Genomic DNA, 23,212 nt, shown 5'->3' with positions numbered 1-23,212 from the left:
GATATTGTGTGTATTGACTTTCTTGCATATTTGAGAAGCATGCTTTAACAACTGCGTTTTACCAATGCTCTATATATGTGCGGGGTATGTCCCGTTTATTATTGTATCATTTTGGATTTAATATAATTTACATTTTTTCCAAAAAAAAGTCACATTGCAGTGAATATATATATTTTTTTATGCCGTTAAATTAACTTTTGGACGTGTAAAGTATATCGTGGAAAAAATATACTACTTCACAATTTATTCAATAATTATACAAGATGTTGACCAATGACCATTTGCCCACCAACAATCTGTGATTCTGTTCCATACACTCTTGTTTTTATTTTGGCCTTGCCCCGCAAGAACAGGTACTTAGTCAAACTTGCATTTCTATAAGAAAAAAAGGTTAAGCAAGAACCGTAATATTAAGTTGACTTGTATAGCAATAAACAACCTGGCCTATTATTCTTTTGAAATAGGAATAATCAACCACCATTCTGAAGCTTGCTGAACAAACTTTGAGATTCTTAGGATCCTATATAAAGGAGGATGCTCATATACTTTGGAGAGCAAAAGGGAGTTGTGTTTTTCGTTTTTATCTTTTTCAAGTGCAAGGTTAATCAGGTTCCAGAGAAGAAAAAAAGGAAAGAGTCTTAAAGTTGAACATGAACAAAGCTGTTAGTGTTTATGGCCTTTTGGGACTTTTTGCAGGTGTTATTTTCAGCTCATGCATTTGTGGGACTCCCAGGAATTTTAAGGTGGAGAATGATTCCGGTCTAATGGTCAAAATTGGTGAGTTCATTTCAGCCTTGTACAATCTGGTCATAATAATTTTACCAGCATTATTTCATCTCACATTACATTCATCATATACAAGCATGCTAATATCTTTCTATCTGACTGCAGAAACATCACTCAACAACAGTACAATACCAAAAACCATTTACAATGGCTTCCTCATTCTTGCAATCAAGTTTGTGCACTACCTATTTTCAAGGGGATACAAGTCAGCTGCTCCTTATACGATGATCCTTCCATTTTGGGTGGCATTTACACTATCAGTTTCCTATATGTCAGGCTTATCATTAAGCTGAGACTTGATAGTAAAAGCGATATCCAAGACTGATAACTGCATTCAAAATAAAATCAATTCCTTACTCCAATCTTCTCAGAAGCATCCATACTAGAAAGCAAAGGAAGGTTAACTACAACTTGCTTCTCTATGTGGCACATTCTAGGTCAACTACAACTTCAACTGCAGCATGAAGTGGTGTTTTCTTCAAAATCATGCCATGTGGAAGGGAACGTTCAAAGAGATGAGTCTACAGACAACTGGAAACAAATGATGACTAGAAGTGTTATTAACAATTTATTTGTCATTTTAATCCTTATTGTGTTTTTGTTTTGTGCTGTTTATAAATAATGATCTTTCTATTTAAAAGTTAGTGTGATGATTGTAAGAGATATTATTCCGTGGCCAGGAACTTTGTTCGATCAATGGCCTTTCTTTTCTATATAGTGGATATATATATAGATGGAACATGGGATACAGGGATTGCATGAAAGCACAGTATTATTGAGATTTTAGGTACTATGATGTACTGAGCGTGGATAAGAATTTGCCGTTATTTTTGTACAGATCATCTTCCAAACATCCAACAATATTGATTATCATCCTTTTATGCAATATGAACTAATCATGGTCTATAGTTCTCCTTTGCGTGTATAAATCGTTTTGATTTAGAAATTGTTCTTTTAACCTTTTTAGTAAAAGTCAAGACAGACTCAAAACCGTGACATATAATCTAAACCACGTCTTATATTTTTTAAACATGTAAGCCATAAAGATTGGCTTGGTTTGACCTGTTTGCATACATAGTTCAAAATAGTGAAAAATTTATATACTAGATATGTTGAAATTAAATTTACATAGTATGCGGGACTAATTTTTTATGTTTAGTTGTCAGGTTGTTTTGCCCTTGAAAAACAAAAAAACTTGATTCTAATTTCTCCAAATAAAAATTGTATTTTAACAAGTAAATCAGACTGAGCAGAATTAATTTGAGATGTCAATTGCTATGTCCCTGTAACTAAATTTATTGAGAATGAAGTCTTATGGGGGAATTTGTAGTCATGGAGAAGCCCGTTTTTCCAAAATGGTATGAAATGTTTGGTCTGGTGTATATCATGGAAGAAGGGGTCGGGATAAGAAACTTGAGATTGGCTTTTATATTTGTTTTGTATAGCTCTGCAGTAACTTTGACAATATGAACTATCCTAATGGAAGCAATAGTATTGCATGATTAACTGATTCTCCAATGCGGTTGGCATTGCAGTAATATTGATTATTGATACCAGCCCTCACTTCATCGCTTAAAGATAAGTGTCTGTGTTTGATGCCAACCAACAAGTGATTAATTTGATCAATCAACACAAATGACAAAGTCCTAATGTGTGATTTAACAACTGGAATCTACTCTAAGGTTTTATATATTTGATCCATTAAAAAGAATTTAGCCCTTGTTTGGGAGTCAGATACCAATCTTGCCATTGAAAAACAAGTGGATATTGTTCCTTGATTCACAGAGTTTATTGCATAAGTTTCTCTTACCACTCTTGATTTACAGAGTTTCAAATTCAATCCTTGTTTTACAAAGGTAAAAAGAAAATTAGCTATTTAAATTTTCAGTTTCCATTATATATAATATTATTTAGCAGTGAAAGGGATCTCCACTAGTAGGCGCATAAGTGGAAATTTGCAGCAAGCAATTTGCACCTTTGTTGATTTTGCTTAAGCATCGATCTTTATTATATTAAGTATGTTTGTACACATTACAATACTTTATAGGTTAATGATAGTCCTTGACATATTCCTTATTATCATCATGACCTTAAGTGTTCTATAAGATTTATCTAAATGGTTATGCCTTTCATCGTGCCTGCCACTATGTGTTTGATGTTTTATGTTTCAATGCTAAGAATTGGTAGCAAATACATTTTTTTTTTCAAATTATAGTAACTTATTTTGAGTCCTGATTCTTATGTAATGTTGCTATCCTAAAGATTAGGCTAAGCTAATTTCGGAAGCTTTTAACTTGTAGTTAGGGAGAACACACAACTGCATTATACTTTTCCAACATAGAAGTAATGTATAATCAATAATACCTCTGTTTACTTTGTTTCCCTTGCTTCTTGTACCCTTTATTTTATTAGGTAGCTAACAGATATCAATCACCATATTTGAAAATGCAGAAGAGGAAGCGGGTGGGGTGGGGAATTAGATTCTATGAAATGGAAACTAAGTTTTCAGTTGAACCATACTGTTCTTAACCAATAGGAATGTTAAAACCACAATGGCTTTAGATGCATCTTCATCCTTCAGCAAGTCCATTTTCAGTGTTATAATTTTTGGGTTTGTGGTCATCAATGTGAAACTTTTCAGCAAGAGTTGAAGTTCTATTTTTACTCTTCTTACTGACAATAAGATGCCCTATTAATTCGATATTGTTATGTTATGTCAATTGCCTGGACATTCACTAGTAATAGTAGTAATTAGTACTGTTATAACCACAGTGCTGCATTTATGGTTTCAGTTAACTGGGTTTGCTAGGAGTCACTCATATAAAATGCGTACGTACTGAAAATTTGATGTATGTGTTGGTGCCTCATTGATTCTATTTGTGGTTGGCATATTCACCGTGCATTTTTTGGGTCATTTGGAAAGCAATGGTTTGATTATTATATGCAAATACTATTTACATTGAGTGAGTCATATCATATGTAGTGGAAGCACTGGATATTTTATGTGTGCAGATTTCATTTAGGATGAATAAGTTCCTATGTCTTCTCATATTTATGTACTATGATATATATAAAATATAATATATAGAAATCCTTCATCATTTTGCTTCAATTCATCAGTCTGGTCTTTGATTGTTATTATGAATGTGTTATACGTATAACTCATTCCATAGTATTTTTTTATCAGCATATGACATAGTATTGTTTTTGTCGGTTGGTTCCAAATTTGAATTATATGTACATTTTATATATACTTATTAACTTCTACATTCTAATTTGTACTTCAAAGGATGAAAACTCTACACGAGTTAGTAATTTCATCTAGTTTTGGTCCTATATAAATTTTTTTCTTCAATATAAGCCCCTATATTTTTTCTTATGGTTAATTATGTTTTTAGGTTTGAAAACTCTATACCAATCATTACTAATATAATGATTTTTTGTTAATGTGCAGGGATAGATGGTGAGAATCTCTTTTGGCTTATGTAGGGACTACTTTTTTTTTTTAATTAAGCTTTTCAAACTATTTTGATGTCTGAGGTTGTATTCTTGAATCAGTAATGTCCACACTATTCTCTTTTTTGTATTTTTAATAACATGATGGTGATAAAATGTTGAGGATATATGCTTTCTTTTGTTTTAGTTTTTCTTGTTGGAATATATTTTTTTATGCTTTAGTTCAAAATTTATATTTTTAAAATATAATTAGAAAAAAATATATATAAATTTTTAAGTTGATTATTATAAAAATATTTTTTTATTTATATGACCATTTATATTTTTAAAATATAATTGGAGAAAAAATAAAAAAAATGAAACATAATAAACTGAAAGTATTTAATTCAAACAAAGAATTCAAAATTTAAGAAATTTAAATTGGTTTATCCAACCAACAAATTTAAAAAATCTAAGCATTTTAATTCAACAACCCGCGGAAAGGGTTGTTTTTCGGTGAATTGACAGTGACTTGTAAAATATATCCATAAACAAGATGTTGACCGAATCCAACCGGTATTAAAAATCTGTGATTCTATTCTACGCGTTCATTTTTCTGTTGAGCAAAATATATTATAGGCTAGGCTTGTCCCGCAAGAACAGGTATATATGATCAAATTTGCATTTCTTTACAAAAAAAAAAAACGGTTTAGCAAGAAAATAGTATATTAGGTTGACTTGTATAATAACTGAACAACCTGGCCTATTATTTTTTTGAACTTGGAATAATCAACCTCCATTCTGAGGCTTGCTGAGCAAAGTTTGAGACTCTGAGAATCTTATATAAAGGAGTATAAGAATTTAGTATGTTTCTTTATTGCGGAAAGGTTGTTTTTCAGTGAATTGATAGTGACTCGCAAATCACATTGAGCCAAAAGGCCAACCTAACAAATATATATATATATATAATAAGCAATGGTTTACATTTAAAAATTTATATATTTTTGTATACAGTCAATTAAATTTACTTAATACTAATTCAATAACACTACATTTTTTTTTGTGACAATATTGAAACTGAGTTTGCTGCTGCTGGTTGCCTGATTCATTGTGGCCAAAATAAATCCATAAACAAGATGTTGACCGTATCCAACCGTTACCAAAAATCTGTGATTCTATTCTACGCGTTCATTTTTTTGTTGAGCAAAATATATTGTAGGCTAGGCTTGTCCCGCAAGAACAGGTACATATGATCAAATTTGCATTTCTTTGGAAAAAAGAAAATAGTATATTAAGTTGACTTGTATGATAACTGAACAATCTGGCCTATTATTTTTTTGAACTCGAAATAACCAACCACCATTCTGAGGCTTGCTAAACAAAGTTTGAGACTCTTAGAATCTTATATAAATGAGTAGTCTCGGATCCTCTAGGGAGCAAAATTGAGTTTTCTTTTTTTCTCAATAGTGAGTGAAAGGTTAATCAAGCTCCAAAGAAGAAAAAAAGGAAAGAGCCTTAAAATTGAACATGAACAAAGCTGTTATTAGTCTTTATGGCCTTTTGGGGCTTTTTGCTGGTGCTATTTTAAGCTCATCCATTTGTGGGACTCCCAAGAATTTTAAAGCAGAGAATAATTGCATTCCAAGGGGAAAAATTGGTGAGTTCAGTAAATCCTTGTACAATATGGCCATAATAATTTTACCAGCATTATTTCATCTCACATTACATTCATCGTATACAAGCATGCTTATATTATCCTTCTATCTGACTGCAGAAACATCACTCAACAACAGCACAATACCAAAAACCATTTACAATGGCTTCCTCATTCTTGCAATCAAGTTTGTGCACTACCTAATCTCGAGGGGATACAACAAGTCATCTGCACCTTATACAACGATCGTGCCATTTTGGGTGGTATTTACACTATCAGTTTCCTATATGTCACACTTATAATTAGGCTGAGAGATATCAAAGACTGGTACCTGTATTCAAAATAAATAATTACTTACTCTGATTATCTCAGAGGCGTCCATTGAAAGGAAGGTCAACTGCAACTTGTTTCTATTCGTGGCTTATTCATGGTCAACTACAACTTCAACTACAGCATGGAGAGGCTTCTTCAAAATCATGCCATTTATCAGGGAACATTCAAGAAGTTGAGTCTAATCAATAGTCAATACAGGATAAAGAAAATATAATTAATAAAGGAGCGTTTGTAAACAATTGATACTCTTTCCTATCTGTAAGAACATTCCCCAAAATATATCATAGCTTTGTAAATTTCAACTAGTATTTCAATGAAAGTGTGATATGCTCCATTAATTGCACTCTCATGAATTTCAAATGCTTATTAAGAATCACGAGTCCTCTTCCAAGTATAATACCAAATTTTATGCATTGCACTGCCAAATTTGATTTCAAACAAACCTGGGTTGTTCTTCATTTTACAAAATAAAGTGATTCCCGAATAAGATCCTAGTTTTGCTACATCCATAATGACAACTGAGAAGAACCATGTCATTTGAGCCAACAGCTTGGTCGAAACACATGATGGCCTGAAGTGTTGTTGACCATTTATTTCTCTCTCTTTTTGTGTGTTGTTTATAAATGAATGAAGATATTTTTATTTGGTTATTTCATTCCTAGTTACAGTATTTTCGAAATAATCAAATTTTGTATGGATATTTTGTCAATAGCCAAAATAAGTGAATAAAGTCCAGAAACTATGAATTTGATGAACATGAGACTAAAGTGACTCTCTTGATTAAAAAAAATAAATAAATAAAATTACAAAAACTTTGGGGTGAGAGAGGCTCGAACTCTCGACCTCAGGATAACTCAGAAGCTATGAGACCTACGCGCTAGCCAACTGCGCCACCACCCCATTTTGTTTTCCTTTCTGATTATTTTTAAGAAGCACAATCATTGTAATAGACCATACGTAAACTAATCATAATTGTAAAATTGAGTACGGAAATATCATAAAATAAATAATATTAATTTAAATTGAAATATGTAACCCAATTGAAAACTTTAAAGATATTAAATTTAAACTATAAAATATAAAAAATATCTAATTAGATTATCCTCTTATATAGAGAGGGGCATATAAAAATAGGAGTGAACTATAATACTCAATCCCTCATGCATATCTTCATATCTGCAAATTTTGATAGATGATCAATGAATAAATAAAAGACTCATTTGTGATTCAAAAAAATTTATGGATAAGATTTGATTTGATTTGAGTTCAATTTTCATCCTTGTAGCAAACTCTAGTGTCATTTATCACTCTCTTGAATTGGTTGATACTCTGGACTTTAGGCCAATAGTTTTGGGATTTAATAGCTCCATCATAGATCGTCAAGGAGGAATTTTCTTTCTACATCCAGTACAATTTCTTCTCCACTCAACATATGGAATGAAAAACCAATTTTGTCCCTCATTCATCATGCTTAAGATGTGAAATACTACCAATTAAGAATCTGTCTATCCTCTCATACCATTCATTCACGCTTACATCATCTCTTCTCTCAAATTCTCTCATCCTTTTCTCTTCAATCTATGTTTGATCTTCATCAATCCATGTGTGCTTTTTATTGATGTCTGCCATCGTCCCGCTATGATCGTTATGAGTCGTTGTGAGGTCCACTTTTACCCTCTGCATAGGCTATACAGATAGATCATCAATATGAATCATAAAGATTGCTAATCAGTATAGTTTTATATATTTTAATTATTTCATAAATAACTATTTTAATACTTTTATATATTTCAAAATCTATGGTAAATTAACTATGTTATTTAATTATTTTATAAATAAATATATTAATATTTTTATATATTTAAAATAATTATATAAGAAAATATGGAAATTTTCATAATGTAATTTTTTGAAATTTTAGTTAAATATAAAAAATAGGTAATATTGTTATAAGAAAAATGTTAATGAGGACTATATTTGTATAAATATTATAACATTAATAATATTAAATACTTATATAAATAGTGATTTCAAATATAAAAAAATTTAAAATTTATTTATACATTGATTTTTAAATATATAAAAGTATTAAAATAATTACTTATAAAATAATTACTTATAAAATAATTACACAATTATTTATAATATATTTAAAATAAATTTGTAGATTGATTTTCATTTTATATTTTATTTTGCTTGGTTAATCAAAATGACTGTCATACACATATAATAATAATTCATATCTTTATATACATATAATGATAATTTATCTCTTGATAAAATATATGAATTATTATCACTTATAATTAATTCTATTATTTATAAATAAATCTATTTATTTTTAAAAAAAATCAATGTTGAAATTTATTTTAAAATCTTATACACTAGACAAAAACATTTACGTAAATATATTAATAATATGTTTTTTAACATATATTATGACATAATTTTATTATTTTTTTACTACATATATGAATATATTACATTGAATTTGATAAACGTATATATAATAATTTATTTCTAAATTTTCATATTTTATACACTTGAATAAACTATTTGATGTAATGATATTTATACAAATATATTTAAAAAAATATAACTAAATTTATAAAAAAAATATGTTAAAAATAAATTTTATTTTATTTTTTAATTTTTTAAATTATACAAATTGATAATCTTTATCACTTATACGGATTGTCAATCCGTATAAATCATATTGCAGTTGCAGATGGAAAAAATTAACCTCCTCCGTCATTATACCGTAACATCCATCATGACGACAAACACAAATTCAATGGAAACTACAAACTCACCACCGCGACAATGCATCTCGACTAAACCAATTACAACACAAAAGGAGGAGCTTAGTAAAAAAAACACGGCAACCGGATGCTGTAAGAAGAAAACAAAGAAGGAAGAAATGAAGAAGAAAAACTAAAAAGAGATAAGGTTTTAAAATTATGTTGGGTGTAGAAAAAAAGTGAATGGTACAGAAAGAATAAACGAGTATACTGATTAAGTGATATACATTCATATTCAAATAATACAACAATTTATTGGAGTTCAACAATAGCTGTAATAGTCATAAGTTCAAAACATTAGGAATTACACTTAAAATATGTCCAAAACATGACATGATATTTTAATTGATTTCATCTAGTTTTTTAAAAAAAATAACTCAAAGCAGGATCATATGAGCTAATTTTTTTATAAAAAGAATCACCACAAAAAAAAAGGAACAAGTTTAATCAATTTTTGAACCGATCTTTGAGTAGTTTTGTAAGGTTTGCTTGGAAATACCTGAACAATTCACTGGTCTTTAAATCAAACCAGCTAGTTCTGTCCAGTTTTTTCTCAAATTGTGTGCTTGGCATTTACTGAGGTTGAGGTTAGTCAGACACGGTTTTCTAATTGTACTCTTGTTTGCTTTTTTGCAATCATGCTTTGAAGTTTTTATCATCAGTATTGAAGTCAGTCCTTTCAATGCCAGCATCTATGATCTCGATATACATATTTGCCAATTAACTAATGCCATTAAATTCTTCTTTTCCCAATAAATTGCATGGTGTTTGTAGATGTTGCATTTGCAGTTGTAGTTTATTCTTTGATTTAAAAATGTGTTTTACAAGCCACTAGGATGAGCAGTAGTTTGGAATTTGAGTGTTTGCTCGATGAAATAGGTTCAGACCTCAATGCTGCCATTATAACCATTCAACTGGTAGATTATAGCTAGAAACTAGAAAGTTATCCTTTCTTTACTGCCTACAAATCCCTGCAGCATCTGCAACATATGATCCTGCATTAAGCTAACCATCTTATTTTTGTTTATTTAATTTAAATACCAGTTTCTGATGATGATGAAATAGACTACACAACCAAACCAGAGTTTTATGACCCAGACCTTGATGATAAGGATGAAAAGTGGATTGATAAAAAAAGACAAGGGCGTCGTGATGCTGATGCTGTCCTTAGCTGCCCTGCTTGCTTCACCACCCTCTGCCTAGAATGTCAAAGGTACACACACTTAGGTTATTGTTTTGCTTTTCATGCCTATATGTATATATATTTTTACTTAAACTAACCTTTAATTTTGCATAAGGAATTACTATACTGGTAGATTGGGTAGTCCAAATATTTTATTTTCATCCAGAGCAATACTTGGTTACGTGTGTGTGAATGGACTAGGAAAAGAAACTATATGTGGGGCTAAAACCGTGTACATATAGGTATTACATAAAAGAACAAAATTAACATCTTTGGAGACATAAGCATCCTCTTGTATGCTTTTCAATACCTTGTTAAATTCTATTTATTTATGCTACTATTGTTTGTTTTTCATTTTCATTGTTTCGTACGATCCGTATGATGTAAAAGCATGGAACACTGTTCCATGAGCTTACAATAACCAACTTATACAATTAGGTCCATATCAAGTAACATTTAATAATATTAATGTATCTAAATGTTTTCAAAAGTCATGAATTGTCGTGTATTGTAACGGTGAGGTTGCAATTTCTGACATGTAAAATCCAAAGTCTTCACAATCTCAATTCCGGTGAGTTTGACAGACTCTTAATTTAATTGTCGGGTATTGTAGATTCTCCAATGGCGTCTTTCAATTTCCCTTTTTTTTTCTTAAATATTTTTTTTCCCGACAATTTAGTATTTCCTTGCAAAAAATATATATTTTAATTCTTACAAAATGTGATTATTTTGTTTTTTACTCTTAAAATAATTTAAAGAATGTTACTTTTCTTATTTAAAATATTTTTTTACTGTTTTAAAGTACTTGAAAAATAAAATAAACACGTTTTTGGAAGAAATAAGAAAAGGAAGGCCAGCTTTTGTCCATTATGATAAACGTACCTGGCCCATAACACTCGGAGTACACGGATGTTGCTACGCGCACCCGGTGAAATCGCATTTTTTCAATTTTGCCCTTTTATCATACCTACTTTCAGGCTATTAGCACAACGTTTTAACCAACTAAGTTAATGAGCCAATTACATTATAAAATAAATAATGTTGTTATACATAACATTAAAATTTTTTAATGCATATTTAATGTGCATGTAAATTTAAATAATAAATTTTGTGACAATTAATTTTAATATGTATCATACGAATTATTTAATCTGTATATTTTTTATAAATAAAAAATATTTACTATTACAAAATTTAGTATATATATTAAATTTTGTAATAATAAAAAAAATTAATGCACAAATGATAATTTAACATATTAATAATTAAAAAAAATAAAACTTTAAGGAATTAAAAAAACCAAAAAACCAATACGGATGAACTTCATCAGTATAAATCATACGGATCAACTTGATCCGTATGCTTTATATAGATGAACTTCATACTTACGGATTAAGTTGATCTGTATGTGAAAAATTACTTACGGATCACCACTCAATCAGAAAAAATAACTTAAAAAGGAACAACGAGTCAGAGAAATTTTGGACATTAATCAAAAATACTAGGTGCACCAGCAATACTGTTGGGTGCACCAAACAACACCTAGAGTACACATGTTGGGAAAATCTAGCTATCATAAGATGATATTCATACAAGTAATGTTATCAACTTATTTAAATAGAACAATTTTTAATTTCTTGGGAAAAATATAAATTATATTAAACCCAAAATGATACAACAATAAACGGGACATACTCCACAGCTAGAGAAAATCAAAAGTCTCCCTAATACAAGAAGGCCTATATCAAGATGCTAAAACAAATGCAACAGGTGTGCTTGTCTATACATAAGAAACTTAATCTTGCTAATAACCTCTATTACAGAAAATTGATAATCTTCAAAAATCAGCTTGTTCCTAGACAGCCAGATGCAGTAGACTGTAATTGCTATAGCCAGACAACGTAATTTTCCTTGAACACCTAATGTGGATCTGCCCCTAATCAAAGAGTCAGTAATGCGCTGTAAAGAAGTGAAACGTCTGTGGAAAGAAGCCAAATCACGAATGTGAGCCCAAACTTAGAGAGATTTTCTACAAGAAAAGAACAAATGAGCATTTGACTCAGCCTCATTTGAACATAAAGGGCAGAGGGAACCCTTGTTCAAAAAAATAACTTTGTCAAGAGTAAGCAGCCGATTCCTTTTAGCAAGCCACAGAATGAAAGACATCTTAGGGGGGATTGCTGGGTTCCATATAACAGAACACCAACTAACAGTAGGCTTGACACCTCTAATGTATTTGTAGACTTTGCCAACAAGCAATTGTTCATTGGTGCTCCAAGATTGAATCCTCTTTTTGGCATCTTCCGTACTTAGCTCTTTGGAGATAATAAAGTCCCTTATTTGAATGATTTTCTTTATCAAAACTGAATCTGATGAAGAAGTATTGTAATTCCACACATCGCTCCCTTTGAAATAGTAATGGTGAACCCACCGAACCCATAGAGAATCTTTCTTACAATGAAAGTTCCACAAGATACGGGAAAGAAGCGCAAGGTTCTAGTCCTTGAGATTAAAAAGGCCTAAACCCCCTTCTTTTTTCGGAGAACAAACTACTGACCAAGCAACCAAGGACTTGTTTTTGCCAATATCCGCTTTGTCCCACAGAAAATTACGGCACGAAGCGTTGATTCGATCCAGAACAGATTGCGGCAAAGGAAAAATACCCATCCAGAAATTCACAATTCCTTGAATAACTGCTCTGATCAACTCTAACTTACCTGCATAAGATAAAGACTTTTTGCTCCATCCCTGAATCATACCAGTAATCTTGGAAAGCAAGGGAGCATAATGACATACATTTAATCTAGATGATAAAAGGGGAACACCCAACTATCTAAAAGGAAAGTCACCCAAGTTAAATCCAGTAAGCTGCTGAATATGAGAAAGCTCATGAGGCCTAATACCGACTAAGTATATGGCAAATTTATCAGAACTGATGGAAAGCCCTGAAACCCTATAGAAGTGCTGAAGCTTGACAAACATAGTTGACACATAAGGAATTTAATATATATATTATGGGGCAGTGTTATACCTCACGCATTTTTTTTCTTTTTGATTATTGATTAAGTGTTGAATGCTGTGTTATTAAAGAATAGGGTTTAAAAGAATATGTGAGTTGATTCCTTGTATCAATATAAAAAATATAGGAATAGGACTATGATCCAATATTTTAATGGGCTAGTATGGAATGCTCCATCATTTCAAGCGGAGAAGTGGGAGTATGCAAATCAAAAAAGGGGTGGATCAAATCCTTGACATAATTATCAATCGCTCGTTTTTTAGTTGCTTTCACTAAAAAAAACAAAATCGTAGTGGTTAGGAAACACATAATGCATATATTAATATCAATAATTTAGCTATTTAGTATCAATATGTTACAGAAGAGGCAAGAGACAGCGCATGAAAATAGCTATTTAAGATATGGAATATATGTCCGTGTGCGTTAGATATAACATCGTGACCTCTTAATTATTGGTTACTTAAACAAATTTCCGTATAAACCGCTACTACTCGTGTACTTTGAAAGGAAAAATCTTGCATGATGTATGATAATTGTGTGCATTCAGTTAATCAGAACTTACAGTTTTTAATCCGTATCAGCACTTAAGAATAATAATAAAACAAAGGAGTACCTAAGTAATGATAATATACAATTCGAATTCTAATAGGATAGTACTTAATTACTTTAGTTTCTTTTGATCTACCAACCTCAGTGACAAAGGTATAAGTGTAGTCGAATATATACTCAATGTAGTCTATAGATGTGTTTGAATAGCCGTTTACATGTTATTCGGTACATTTTAATGTGACTGAAGAAAATTGTTGAATTGAACAGAATTTTTAATGGAAATACAATTACACACTATACCTTGTCTCTGTTTGTGTGTAAATTTCAATATTGTGATTTGTGATAAGCAACATTTACTTGCTTTTGGGTGAATGTGAGTATGGGGCTGAGAGAACAAGAGACAAAAACTCTATGTCAATTGATCGCCTCAAATTATATTTTGAACAATGTTGGATTTTGTTCTTGTCTCTATATATCCATACTAGTCTCAACATAAAAACTTAGGAGGCGTTTTATGTTTTTATGTCATATTTTTATTTTTTGTTTGCTTTTTAATTATAAAATTGTCACTTTATTTTCAATATTATCTTGTTTTCAAGATTTATTCAAGAAATAAAAAAACAAAAATACTTTTTAGTATAACATGTACCAATCTTTAAAAACAAAAAGAAAAAACAAACAAGATAGCAGTTTTGTAATTAGAAAATAAAAATACAAGTAAATGCACCCTTAAGATCTTAGTTCGAATAATTCAATAGGGATGGTTACATCTTATTCGTGAATTTGTGATCATAAACTAGTAGCTGTACCCGGCTACGCCTGGGTAATAAATTCATTTTGTTTCCTAATTTTATAAACTAAGCATACACATTTTTTTTTGTATTTGTCCATATTTTTTCATATAATAAGATAATGATTAGACATGGCAACCGGGTGGAGTGGAGATGGGTATTGTCTCCCCCGTCCCCGATTTTGACTCCTCAACATATACTCATGTTTGTATCCGTCCTCGATATCCAACGGGTTAAAATGTATTATCCCGTACCTGTACCCTCGTCAGGTATCGGGTATCCACATTTCTGCCTCGTTCCTAGTTTAGATTTGTAAATGTTTTTTCTTTGTAAAAAAAATTATATTGAAAATCTAATTTAAAAAAAAATTGATTGTTACACATTTATTTTTAACTAATTGTATTTGCAAAGCATTTGTCTACAAAAATCATCCAGAAAAGAATCTTAAATTATGTAAAAAATTATAAAAAAAAATTAACAAGTAATTAATAAAATTTTAATAATTTTATCACCGAAACGGGTACGAGAATAGGTATGGAACGGATAGTGATATACTCGTCTCTGACCCCAACCCCGATCGAAAAAGTTGAATAATCCCCGAACACGAACCTCTACTCGGTCAACTCGGGTATTCCCCTTCAAAATCGGAACGAATTTGGATGAATACACGAGTTTTATTCTCATGCCTAACAATGGTTATCAATTATAATTTACAATCAAACACCACTAAGTTCTGTAAAGCATGAATTTAAGTTATCCTGAAAACCACTTTATAATCCTATGAGACAGTGTTTTTCTCTAGGTCAACCTTTATTAAGAAAAATATCATAATTTTTTTTTTAAGAAAACAATCTTTAAAACCAATTTTGAATTCGAGAATTTATCGTGCGGGTAAAGAAGATATTAGCACCTTATAACAATGTTCATACTAATATGGTTACTTCTAACTAATTAAACAAAATATTTATAACTTTTATTTCACCTGAAAATAATAGCTAAAAACACCACAACAAAGATTTATTTTAATTAATTTTTATGAAGATCAAATTTTATTATGAGAAAGAAAGGGTGATATTTACACATGAGCAACACTACTAAAAAAACGAAAACAATTTATATTATAAGGAGACACTGTCTTTATGATTAATTAAAATTTATTGGAAATTCTTAATTTTAGTAGGTTATATTTTTCATTTAATGATTTTTCTTGATTTATAAGTGAGTCTCACTTAAATTGACAATTTCCAATAAATTAAGTTGATCATATAATAACCAATACTATTAGAAAGAGTGTTACTAGCATTCATGCAAAACTTAATAATGGGTGTGTTTGGTTAATAACAGACATGTATTCCCATGTTCTATGAAAGATATATATATCACATGTATTAAGAAAATTAATTAATTTTAATTAAAAAATTTCTAAATTATCATTCATTGAAATTTGGTATCAAACATAAAATATTTTTTTGGTCTTATTAAATGAAAGGTATTTTAGAAAAATTCTCATTAAATAAAGCATAGATAATTGAATTTTATCTATATATTATATGTAAAGGAAGCTTGAATTTTTGTGTGTTGTCGAATTGAATTTCTAATTTTTCAAAAATCATTTATTTGATATACTATATGTAAAGGAAACTTGACGTTTTGTTATTCATTGGATATAAATTATAATTTGTCAACAACCATTGATTTAATATACTATATGTAAAGAAAGCTTAAAGTTTTGTCAATCATTGGATTAAAATTCTAATTTACCAAGGATCATTGATTTGATATACTATATATATATATATAAAATATTTTACTATTTAATTTTTATAATAAAATATTAATTTTTAAAAAAATTATAATAAATAAAATATTACTACTTAATATTATTGTGAATAAAATTAATATTTAATTTAGTATTCGAGATATGAATAAATTTAAAATCTTTAAATTTATATAAATATTATTTTTTAAAATTTTGTAGACCAAATTCTTACATTTAAAAAAAATAATAATATACACACATATATAATAATTCATTATTTAATTTCTATTCTAAAATATTAATTTGAAAATATATAATAAATAAAATGTTACTAATTAATATTAATATGAATAAAATTAATATTTAATTTAGTATTTTAGGTTTGAATAAATTTAAATTAAAAGGTTATGAATAATATTGTTCATTATTAGATTTTTACAAACTTAATTAATTCCCTAAAGAAATAAAATAATAAATTATCCGTTTTTAACAATTTAGGTTAAAATAACACAAAGAGAAACTAATAAAATAATTAAAAAGTTTATTGAAATTGAATGTCTTAAAAATAAAAAACTCAAATTGGTCATAAATTTAAGGCAAAGCCTTTTTTAAATTAATTAATTAACATTTAAACCAATTACATTGAAACAACTATTTTGAAAGGAAAAAAAATCTTACCCAAATCATTTATACTATTTAGCACAGCTGGAAAATATTCGTAATTTTTTTTATTTTTAATGCATGTTTCTTATTTATAAAGAATATGAAAAGGTTTGGTTTATTCCTCTGCAAAATAGATATAAAAAAAAGAAAAGAAAATGGAACAAACATGAAAACTCAACTCATGTTGTCAATAATTGGTTTCAGGATAGCAATAAACAATTCAATTTATCAAGTACCCATTATATGCTTAAAAATATAATTAAAAATGTTTCATGTGTGTTAGTTTTTTTTTTTTTTTCTTGATTCAATGTTGTCAATATTATGTTATATTATAAGAAGTTAGCGAGAGGAAAATTACAGGAACATTATGTTATTACTTACGTGCCTATTTTTTTTAGTCACTTTATAAACATTATAAATATCAAGATCACGTTTTTGCAAAAAAAATAAAAAATTATTGCATTTTGCATACTTCTTCTATTAGTCTTTTTTTTTCTTAAACATTTTTAGTAATAACTACTTCCAATATAATGATAATGGAACTATGGAAATTCTCACTAGTGATAAGATTAATAAACAATGACTGCTTTAAGCAAACCACTAGTTACTGTAAAAAATGTTGAGGAAGAGTAAGTAATAATTTTTTCTTATTCACGAGATTATTTTATACTATTTTTTTAATAATGTTTGTTTTAGAGTAATTATATACATGCTACTATAGGAAAGTATGCTACCCATATATAAACAAAATTAACACTTTCACATATATTTCATTTGCTCTTTGTTCTCTTTTTTACTTAACGCTTTATTTCTCTCTCAATATATTTTAGTTGACGTACAAGTAATATGACACTTTTTGTATATAAACAATTCAATTTACCAAGTACTCATGCTTAAAAATATAATTAAAAATGTTTGTGCGTTTTTTTCTTAAAAATATATTTGTCATTAAAGAAACATTATGTTGTATCACAAGAAGTTATGGCGACAGAAAAATTACAGGAACGTTATGTTATTGTTAACGTGTCTATTTTAGTCACTTCATAAATATTATAAATATCAAGACCACATTTTTTATACTACAATCATGTAATACATTCTTTCATGCTAATTTTTATAATGTTTGTTTCAGAACAATTATATACATGCTACTGTATGGAAGTATGTTGCCAGTAAATAAAATTAACACTTTCACAAATATTTCATTTGCTCATTATTTCTCTTTTTGGCTTAACACTTTCTTTCAATATGTTTTAATTCATTCAAAATTAACAATGACACTTTGTGCAGATAAAAATATAAAGTTCTTATAACACTACATTATCCAATGAATTTGATGAGAGATATAGATTGAAGACTCAGACTCATCTACTATTTTAATAAATATCACGTAACAACTAATTATGTGTATCATCTTACTTTTGTTTTTTATTATTTCTTTTATGATCTCTTTGCATTTTTTTTCATTTCACATTTTACTATTTTGTGTTATTTTATATTTTGATAATTATTGTTCAATTTTCAAACATATTCTTATATTTTTCCTTATACTACTACTATATTATCTTTTCTCATTTTGAACAAAAAAATTAATAATCTAAACTTTACTTTGTATGTTCAACTTACTATATTTTTTTGTTTAACAAAATGCAAAGGGAGTATATTATTGTTATAACCCTACTTCTTATTCATTAATTTTCTTATTTGTCATATTTTTTTATGTAATTCATTTAACACAATTTGTTTTCCTTCTCATTTTTATTCTTTTATTTACACATATTGATTATATACTTCAATGTTTATTAATAATTACAAATAAATTACGATTTTAAAAAATATATAAATGTTTTTAAAAAGCATATGGCATAAAGACAAAATCATTCTTAAAGAATATTAATTGTCGTGTCAAAAATAATCTTCATCTCTTTGAAATACATGTTATTAATTTAATAATAATTATTAATGTAACCAATTTAATTACCATATTTTGATTTTGAAATATGATATTAGCTCAAAGTAAAAAGTTAAATTGATTAAATTGATATAATTATTATACAATTTTTATAATAATGAAATAATAGATTCCAATTAAATTCTTAAGAGTCAATTTTTTATTCTTATAAATTAATACCTTAATAGTAATAATAAAAAAAAAATCTGAATTATAGGTAGTACATGTTAACATAATATTTACAATAACAAAAACACACACCCAATCTTAAATAATTATAAAATTGATATATATTATACTTATATTTTTTATTTATATATTTAATATAGACATTACATAACTATTATTACATAAAAAAATAATAAATCATAATAAATTTTGATAGGCTTAACATTTTCTAGACTATAATTAAAAATATAATTAATCAGTTTTCTTAATTTTAATGTAATTATATTTAATATACTATTAAGTATTTCAAATATTAATAATTTTATTATATACATATAAATTTTAAAAATTTCAATAGACTTAATATTTGTTAAGCTCGATTAAAAATATATATGATCATTTTCATCTATTGTAGTATACTTAGTATAATATTTTACTAAATATTTAAAAATACATTTTAATTATGTCCATGTATTTTTTCAATAATAATAAATATAAAAAATTAATTGCATAAAATCTAGTTATATTTGAGAAAATAAAATAAAAATTATTGGTTCTATTTTAGGATTTGAAGCTCTGTTTGGGATTCTCTCAACAAAAAATCAAACATGCACTAAGTATACAAAGAGTGTGTGTTTTCATTTTGTTTGTTAATGTAGTAACTTCTTTTGTTTGGAGAAACCCTAAAGTGAAGAAAGGAGGAGGAAAAAGGTAAAGTTGTGGAGAAATGGAAGGTGTGAAGGAAGGCGCGTGAGACAGGGACGTAGTGGGGTCCAGCACCCACGTGCCCTCCTCCTATCTCCACCAGCTACTTCCTTCCTTCCTTCAACTCTCAATTTCTCTCAATTCCATCACATGTCGAACTCCGACGGCACCACTAACGGCGCAATCTCTGAGGCGCAGAGACAGCAGCAACAGCAAGGGGGGAAGGCGTTAGCCGTTAAGAAGCCGCCGTCAAAGGACCGTCACAGCAAGGTGGACGGTCGCGGGCGCCGCATAAGGATGCCAATCATATGCGCCGCACGTGTGTTCCAGCTCACGCGCGAGCTTGGCCACAAGTCCGACGGTCAAACCATCGAGTGGCTCCTCCGTCAGGCCGAGCCCTCCGTCATCGCCGCCACCGGCACCGGCACCATCCCCGCCAGCTTCTCCTCCGTCTCCCTCTCCTCCCCTTCCTCCACCTCCGACTACAAGCCCCAGTTACTCGCTCCCACTCCCTTCATCCTCGGCAAGCGCATACGCACCGACGAAGACTCTTCCAAAGACGAAGCTGTTTCCGTGGGCCCCTCTCTCGTGGGGCCGTATGCCCCTCCCGGACCAGGGGTCGTCCCGGCCTGGCCCGATTTCGGACAAATTTGGAGTTTTGTCGCCGCCGCTGCTGCTCCCGAAATGGTGTCGGTGCCGCAGCAGCAGCAGCAGCAGGCTTCGTTGTTCGCTCATCACCACCGTCAGCAGCAGCAGCTGGCCATCGGAGAAGCTTTGGCGGCGAGGGTGGGAAATTACCTTCCGGGACATCTGAATTTGCTCGCTTCATTGTCAGGTGGACCTGGGAATTCTGGTCGGAGAGACGATGAGCCTCGTTGATTGTGACATCTCTTCAACGGTGGCGGTGAGGATGGTTGTGGACGGTGGTGGTGGTGGTGGTGTTTTTTTTTCTTCCGTATATATACATATTCTCGTGTTGTGGTTGCTGTTTTGTTGTGTGTGGCAAGCAGGAGATTCTTAGGGTTAGGTTTTCCCTTATATTTTGAGTGGAGAAGTCCATCAATTAAGAAGACATTCAATTAGGGTTTTTTGTTTTACTTCCTGCTGGTTTGGAAAACTTAACTAGGTTTTTAGATGTTGGATAATTGTTTTAGATTCTGGTGCTTTGTTGGAGGAGAGGAGGAAGAAAAAGGGAGAATGTAATGAACTGATGATTTAATTTGTGAAATTGTGATGGTGAGAAATTGGTACCGATTGAGTCTGGAATTGGGTTTCAGAAGCTTGGTCCGTGTGCTAGTACAGTTGAATTTGTAATGTAATGTTGTACTTCTTCAAATTGAAGAGCATGGATTGGATTGCATTGTTGATTCTGTTTCACTTTCATAGTGGGTTTTGGGCTTTGACTGACTGGGTCTACACGTTTGGTGGTGGCTGTGGTTGCTGTTGAGGTAATTAGTGATTGCAAGCTTGTTTCTGAGGCGAGTGAATTGTGTTTCCAAAGTTCAACTGTCACTTCCAGAATGTTGGAGAACCCTAATACTTTCCAACTTGGGTTGAGAATTCATGTCTCTTGGATGCTGTTGGGGGCATGTTTTGAGGGATTGAGGTTCATGTAAGGTGGTCATGTTGTGAATTTGGTGCAGCTGCGGGGGACTTATGCTCTCTGACCCTATCTCCTCCACTTTCACACTCCTTGATGGTCTTTGTTGTTTTCAGAAATGAGACTGGTGAGTGGAAGATGAAAAAAAGAAGAAGAAAGCTCTGGTTGTACTCCGTATGACTGACTTCTGTTTTGAGATTTTTATCTTCAATTCTTAGCCATTTATTAGATTGATCAGCGTGAGAATAATGTTTTCTTGTATGTAAGTGGATTGTTTTGGGGTGCCAGTGATTTGAATAAAAAACTCATCTTTTCTTCACTTGTCGCTTTCTTTGTTTCTATGTTCACATGAACTCGTTTTGCTGCATCATGACGATTCAATTATTTCAGTGTGCTTTCTGTTCTTAAATTATTGTAGCCAAATTGACCCTTTTATTTTTTGAATGTGGTGTGGCCTAGCAATATTATATTATAGGAGTAAATTCATTTAGGTGTTTTGATGCTCACTTACCACCATGTTTGATTTCATAGGAGTATCTTTGGTTTTCTGCCAGTTTTTGTAATTTCATGGTACTCTCTGGGAACTTGTACTCTGGCTATTTCAGTATTGAAGATATGGTTAGGTACAGAATTCCAGTCTTAAAATAAAGATCTACTCTCATGTTTTATTTGAAGTTAAATAACTAATTTTACTCACATGTTTTATTTGAAGTTAAATAACTAATTTTACGTTAATCAATAAGAAAGTTAATTCATATTTTTTTTAATTTCAAGTAAAATATAAGATTATTTTTTAAATTTTCTTCGTTCTTATAAATAAAAGATGAGTCGCTGAAAATAGAATTATAATTATATAAAGAGTGTTTTAGTGACAATAAAATTGAATATAACAAAATTAATTAAATTTATTTATATTTTTTAAGTCCAACATTCAAAATATTTTTTTTTCTTATATATAAGTCGAGAGGAATACTGTGTTTTTGATGTTTCACCTTTGGGTTAAAACAAACATGGTCTTGGTGCATTTGATGCAACAATCAATCTGGAGTTGTTATTTATACATACATAAAATAAAACTCAAATTTGGGTGATGTGTTGTATCTCAATAATGGCATATTTAATCTGGTTGTTATGACTTTGACTTTTTTTGCCACACCCTTGGAAGCTACCATTTGCCTCCGCACCCTGCCTTATCTGCCTCACAAACCAAATTTAACACAATGCTGAGAGCTGAGTTCAATTGGCAAAAGGGATCACCTAAGCATTTATAAGATGCCCGGCAGAGGTTATGTTCATGTTAAAAAATTAACTGGTAGCAAAGTTAGAAGCTGAAAATTAAAAAATTAACTTATTAAATTATAAATACTATTCAAAAAGTTGAAAAGTATAAAATGATAAAAAAAATCATAATTTATTTAAATAAAGATAACTAAAATATTGAATAAATATAATGAGAATAAAAATAAAAAGAAAATATAAAAAATTAGAAATTAATGTTTTAAAAAATATTGCTAATGTTTAAAAAAATGAGAAATTATAAAAAAATTGTTTATCGGACCGTCAAATAAAATTTTTTACTAGTAAAAATATTAAAAATTAACCCAAATATCTTCTCAAATACATTAATAACTTAACTGAATTAGGTGGGTAGTTAATTGGATGAATGATTTATTATTGTTTAACTAAATGATATTTGCAGTGAAAAATGAAGGAATTGAATTCCACTTTCGCCCCCAGAAGAAATTTCAGGCTTTACTTGTACATAACAAGATAGTACACATAAGAAGATTTATTAAACATGATTTATCATGCACA

At 29.9% G+C, this 23,212-nt stretch overlaps 2 protein-coding genes and 1 non-coding gene across 3 annotated transcripts; 2 read left to right on the top strand and 1 right to left on the bottom strand.

The window, feature by feature from the left end:
* The first annotated feature begins 5,286 nt into the window (after positions 1 to 5,286).
* LOC114402997 lies at positions 5,287 to 6,557 on the top strand. The gene is made up of 3 exons (XM_028365707.1): positions 5,287 to 5,878; positions 5,996 to 6,138; positions 6,248 to 6,557. Exons 1-3 carry the CDS (start codon positions 5,749 to 5,751, stop codon positions 6,395 to 6,397), a joined length of 423 nt encoding a protein of 140 aa, XP_028221508.1. The 5' UTR covers positions 5,287 to 5,748; the 3' UTR covers positions 6,398 to 6,557.
* Positions 6,558 to 7,023: 466 nt separating this feature from the next.
* TRNAM-CAU lies at positions 7,024 to 7,108 on the bottom strand. The gene is given in 2 exon segments: positions 7,024 to 7,059; positions 7,071 to 7,108. It is a non-coding gene; the product is annotated as a tRNA-Met (tRNA).
* A 12,643-nt stretch (positions 7,109 to 19,751) lies between these two features.
* LOC114403253 (transcription factor TCP7-like) lies at positions 19,752 to 21,722 on the top strand. Its single transcript, XM_028366085.1, has one exon. The coding sequence runs from the start codon at positions 19,948 to 19,950 to the stop codon at positions 20,674 to 20,676; it is 729 nt and encodes a 242-aa protein (XP_028221886.1). The 5' UTR covers positions 19,752 to 19,947; the 3' UTR covers positions 20,677 to 21,722.
* Positions 21,723 to 23,212: the final 1,490 nt, after the last annotated feature.

This window comes from Glycine soja, chromosome 20 (genome assembly GCF_004193775.1).
Source record: "Glycine soja cultivar W05 chromosome 20, ASM419377v2, whole genome shotgun sequence".
Taxonomy (NCBI): domain Eukaryota; kingdom Viridiplantae; phylum Streptophyta; class Magnoliopsida; order Fabales; family Fabaceae; genus Glycine; species Glycine soja.
Note: the sequence above shows the minus strand (reverse complement) of the source record. Positions and strands in the feature narration are given on the sequence as shown.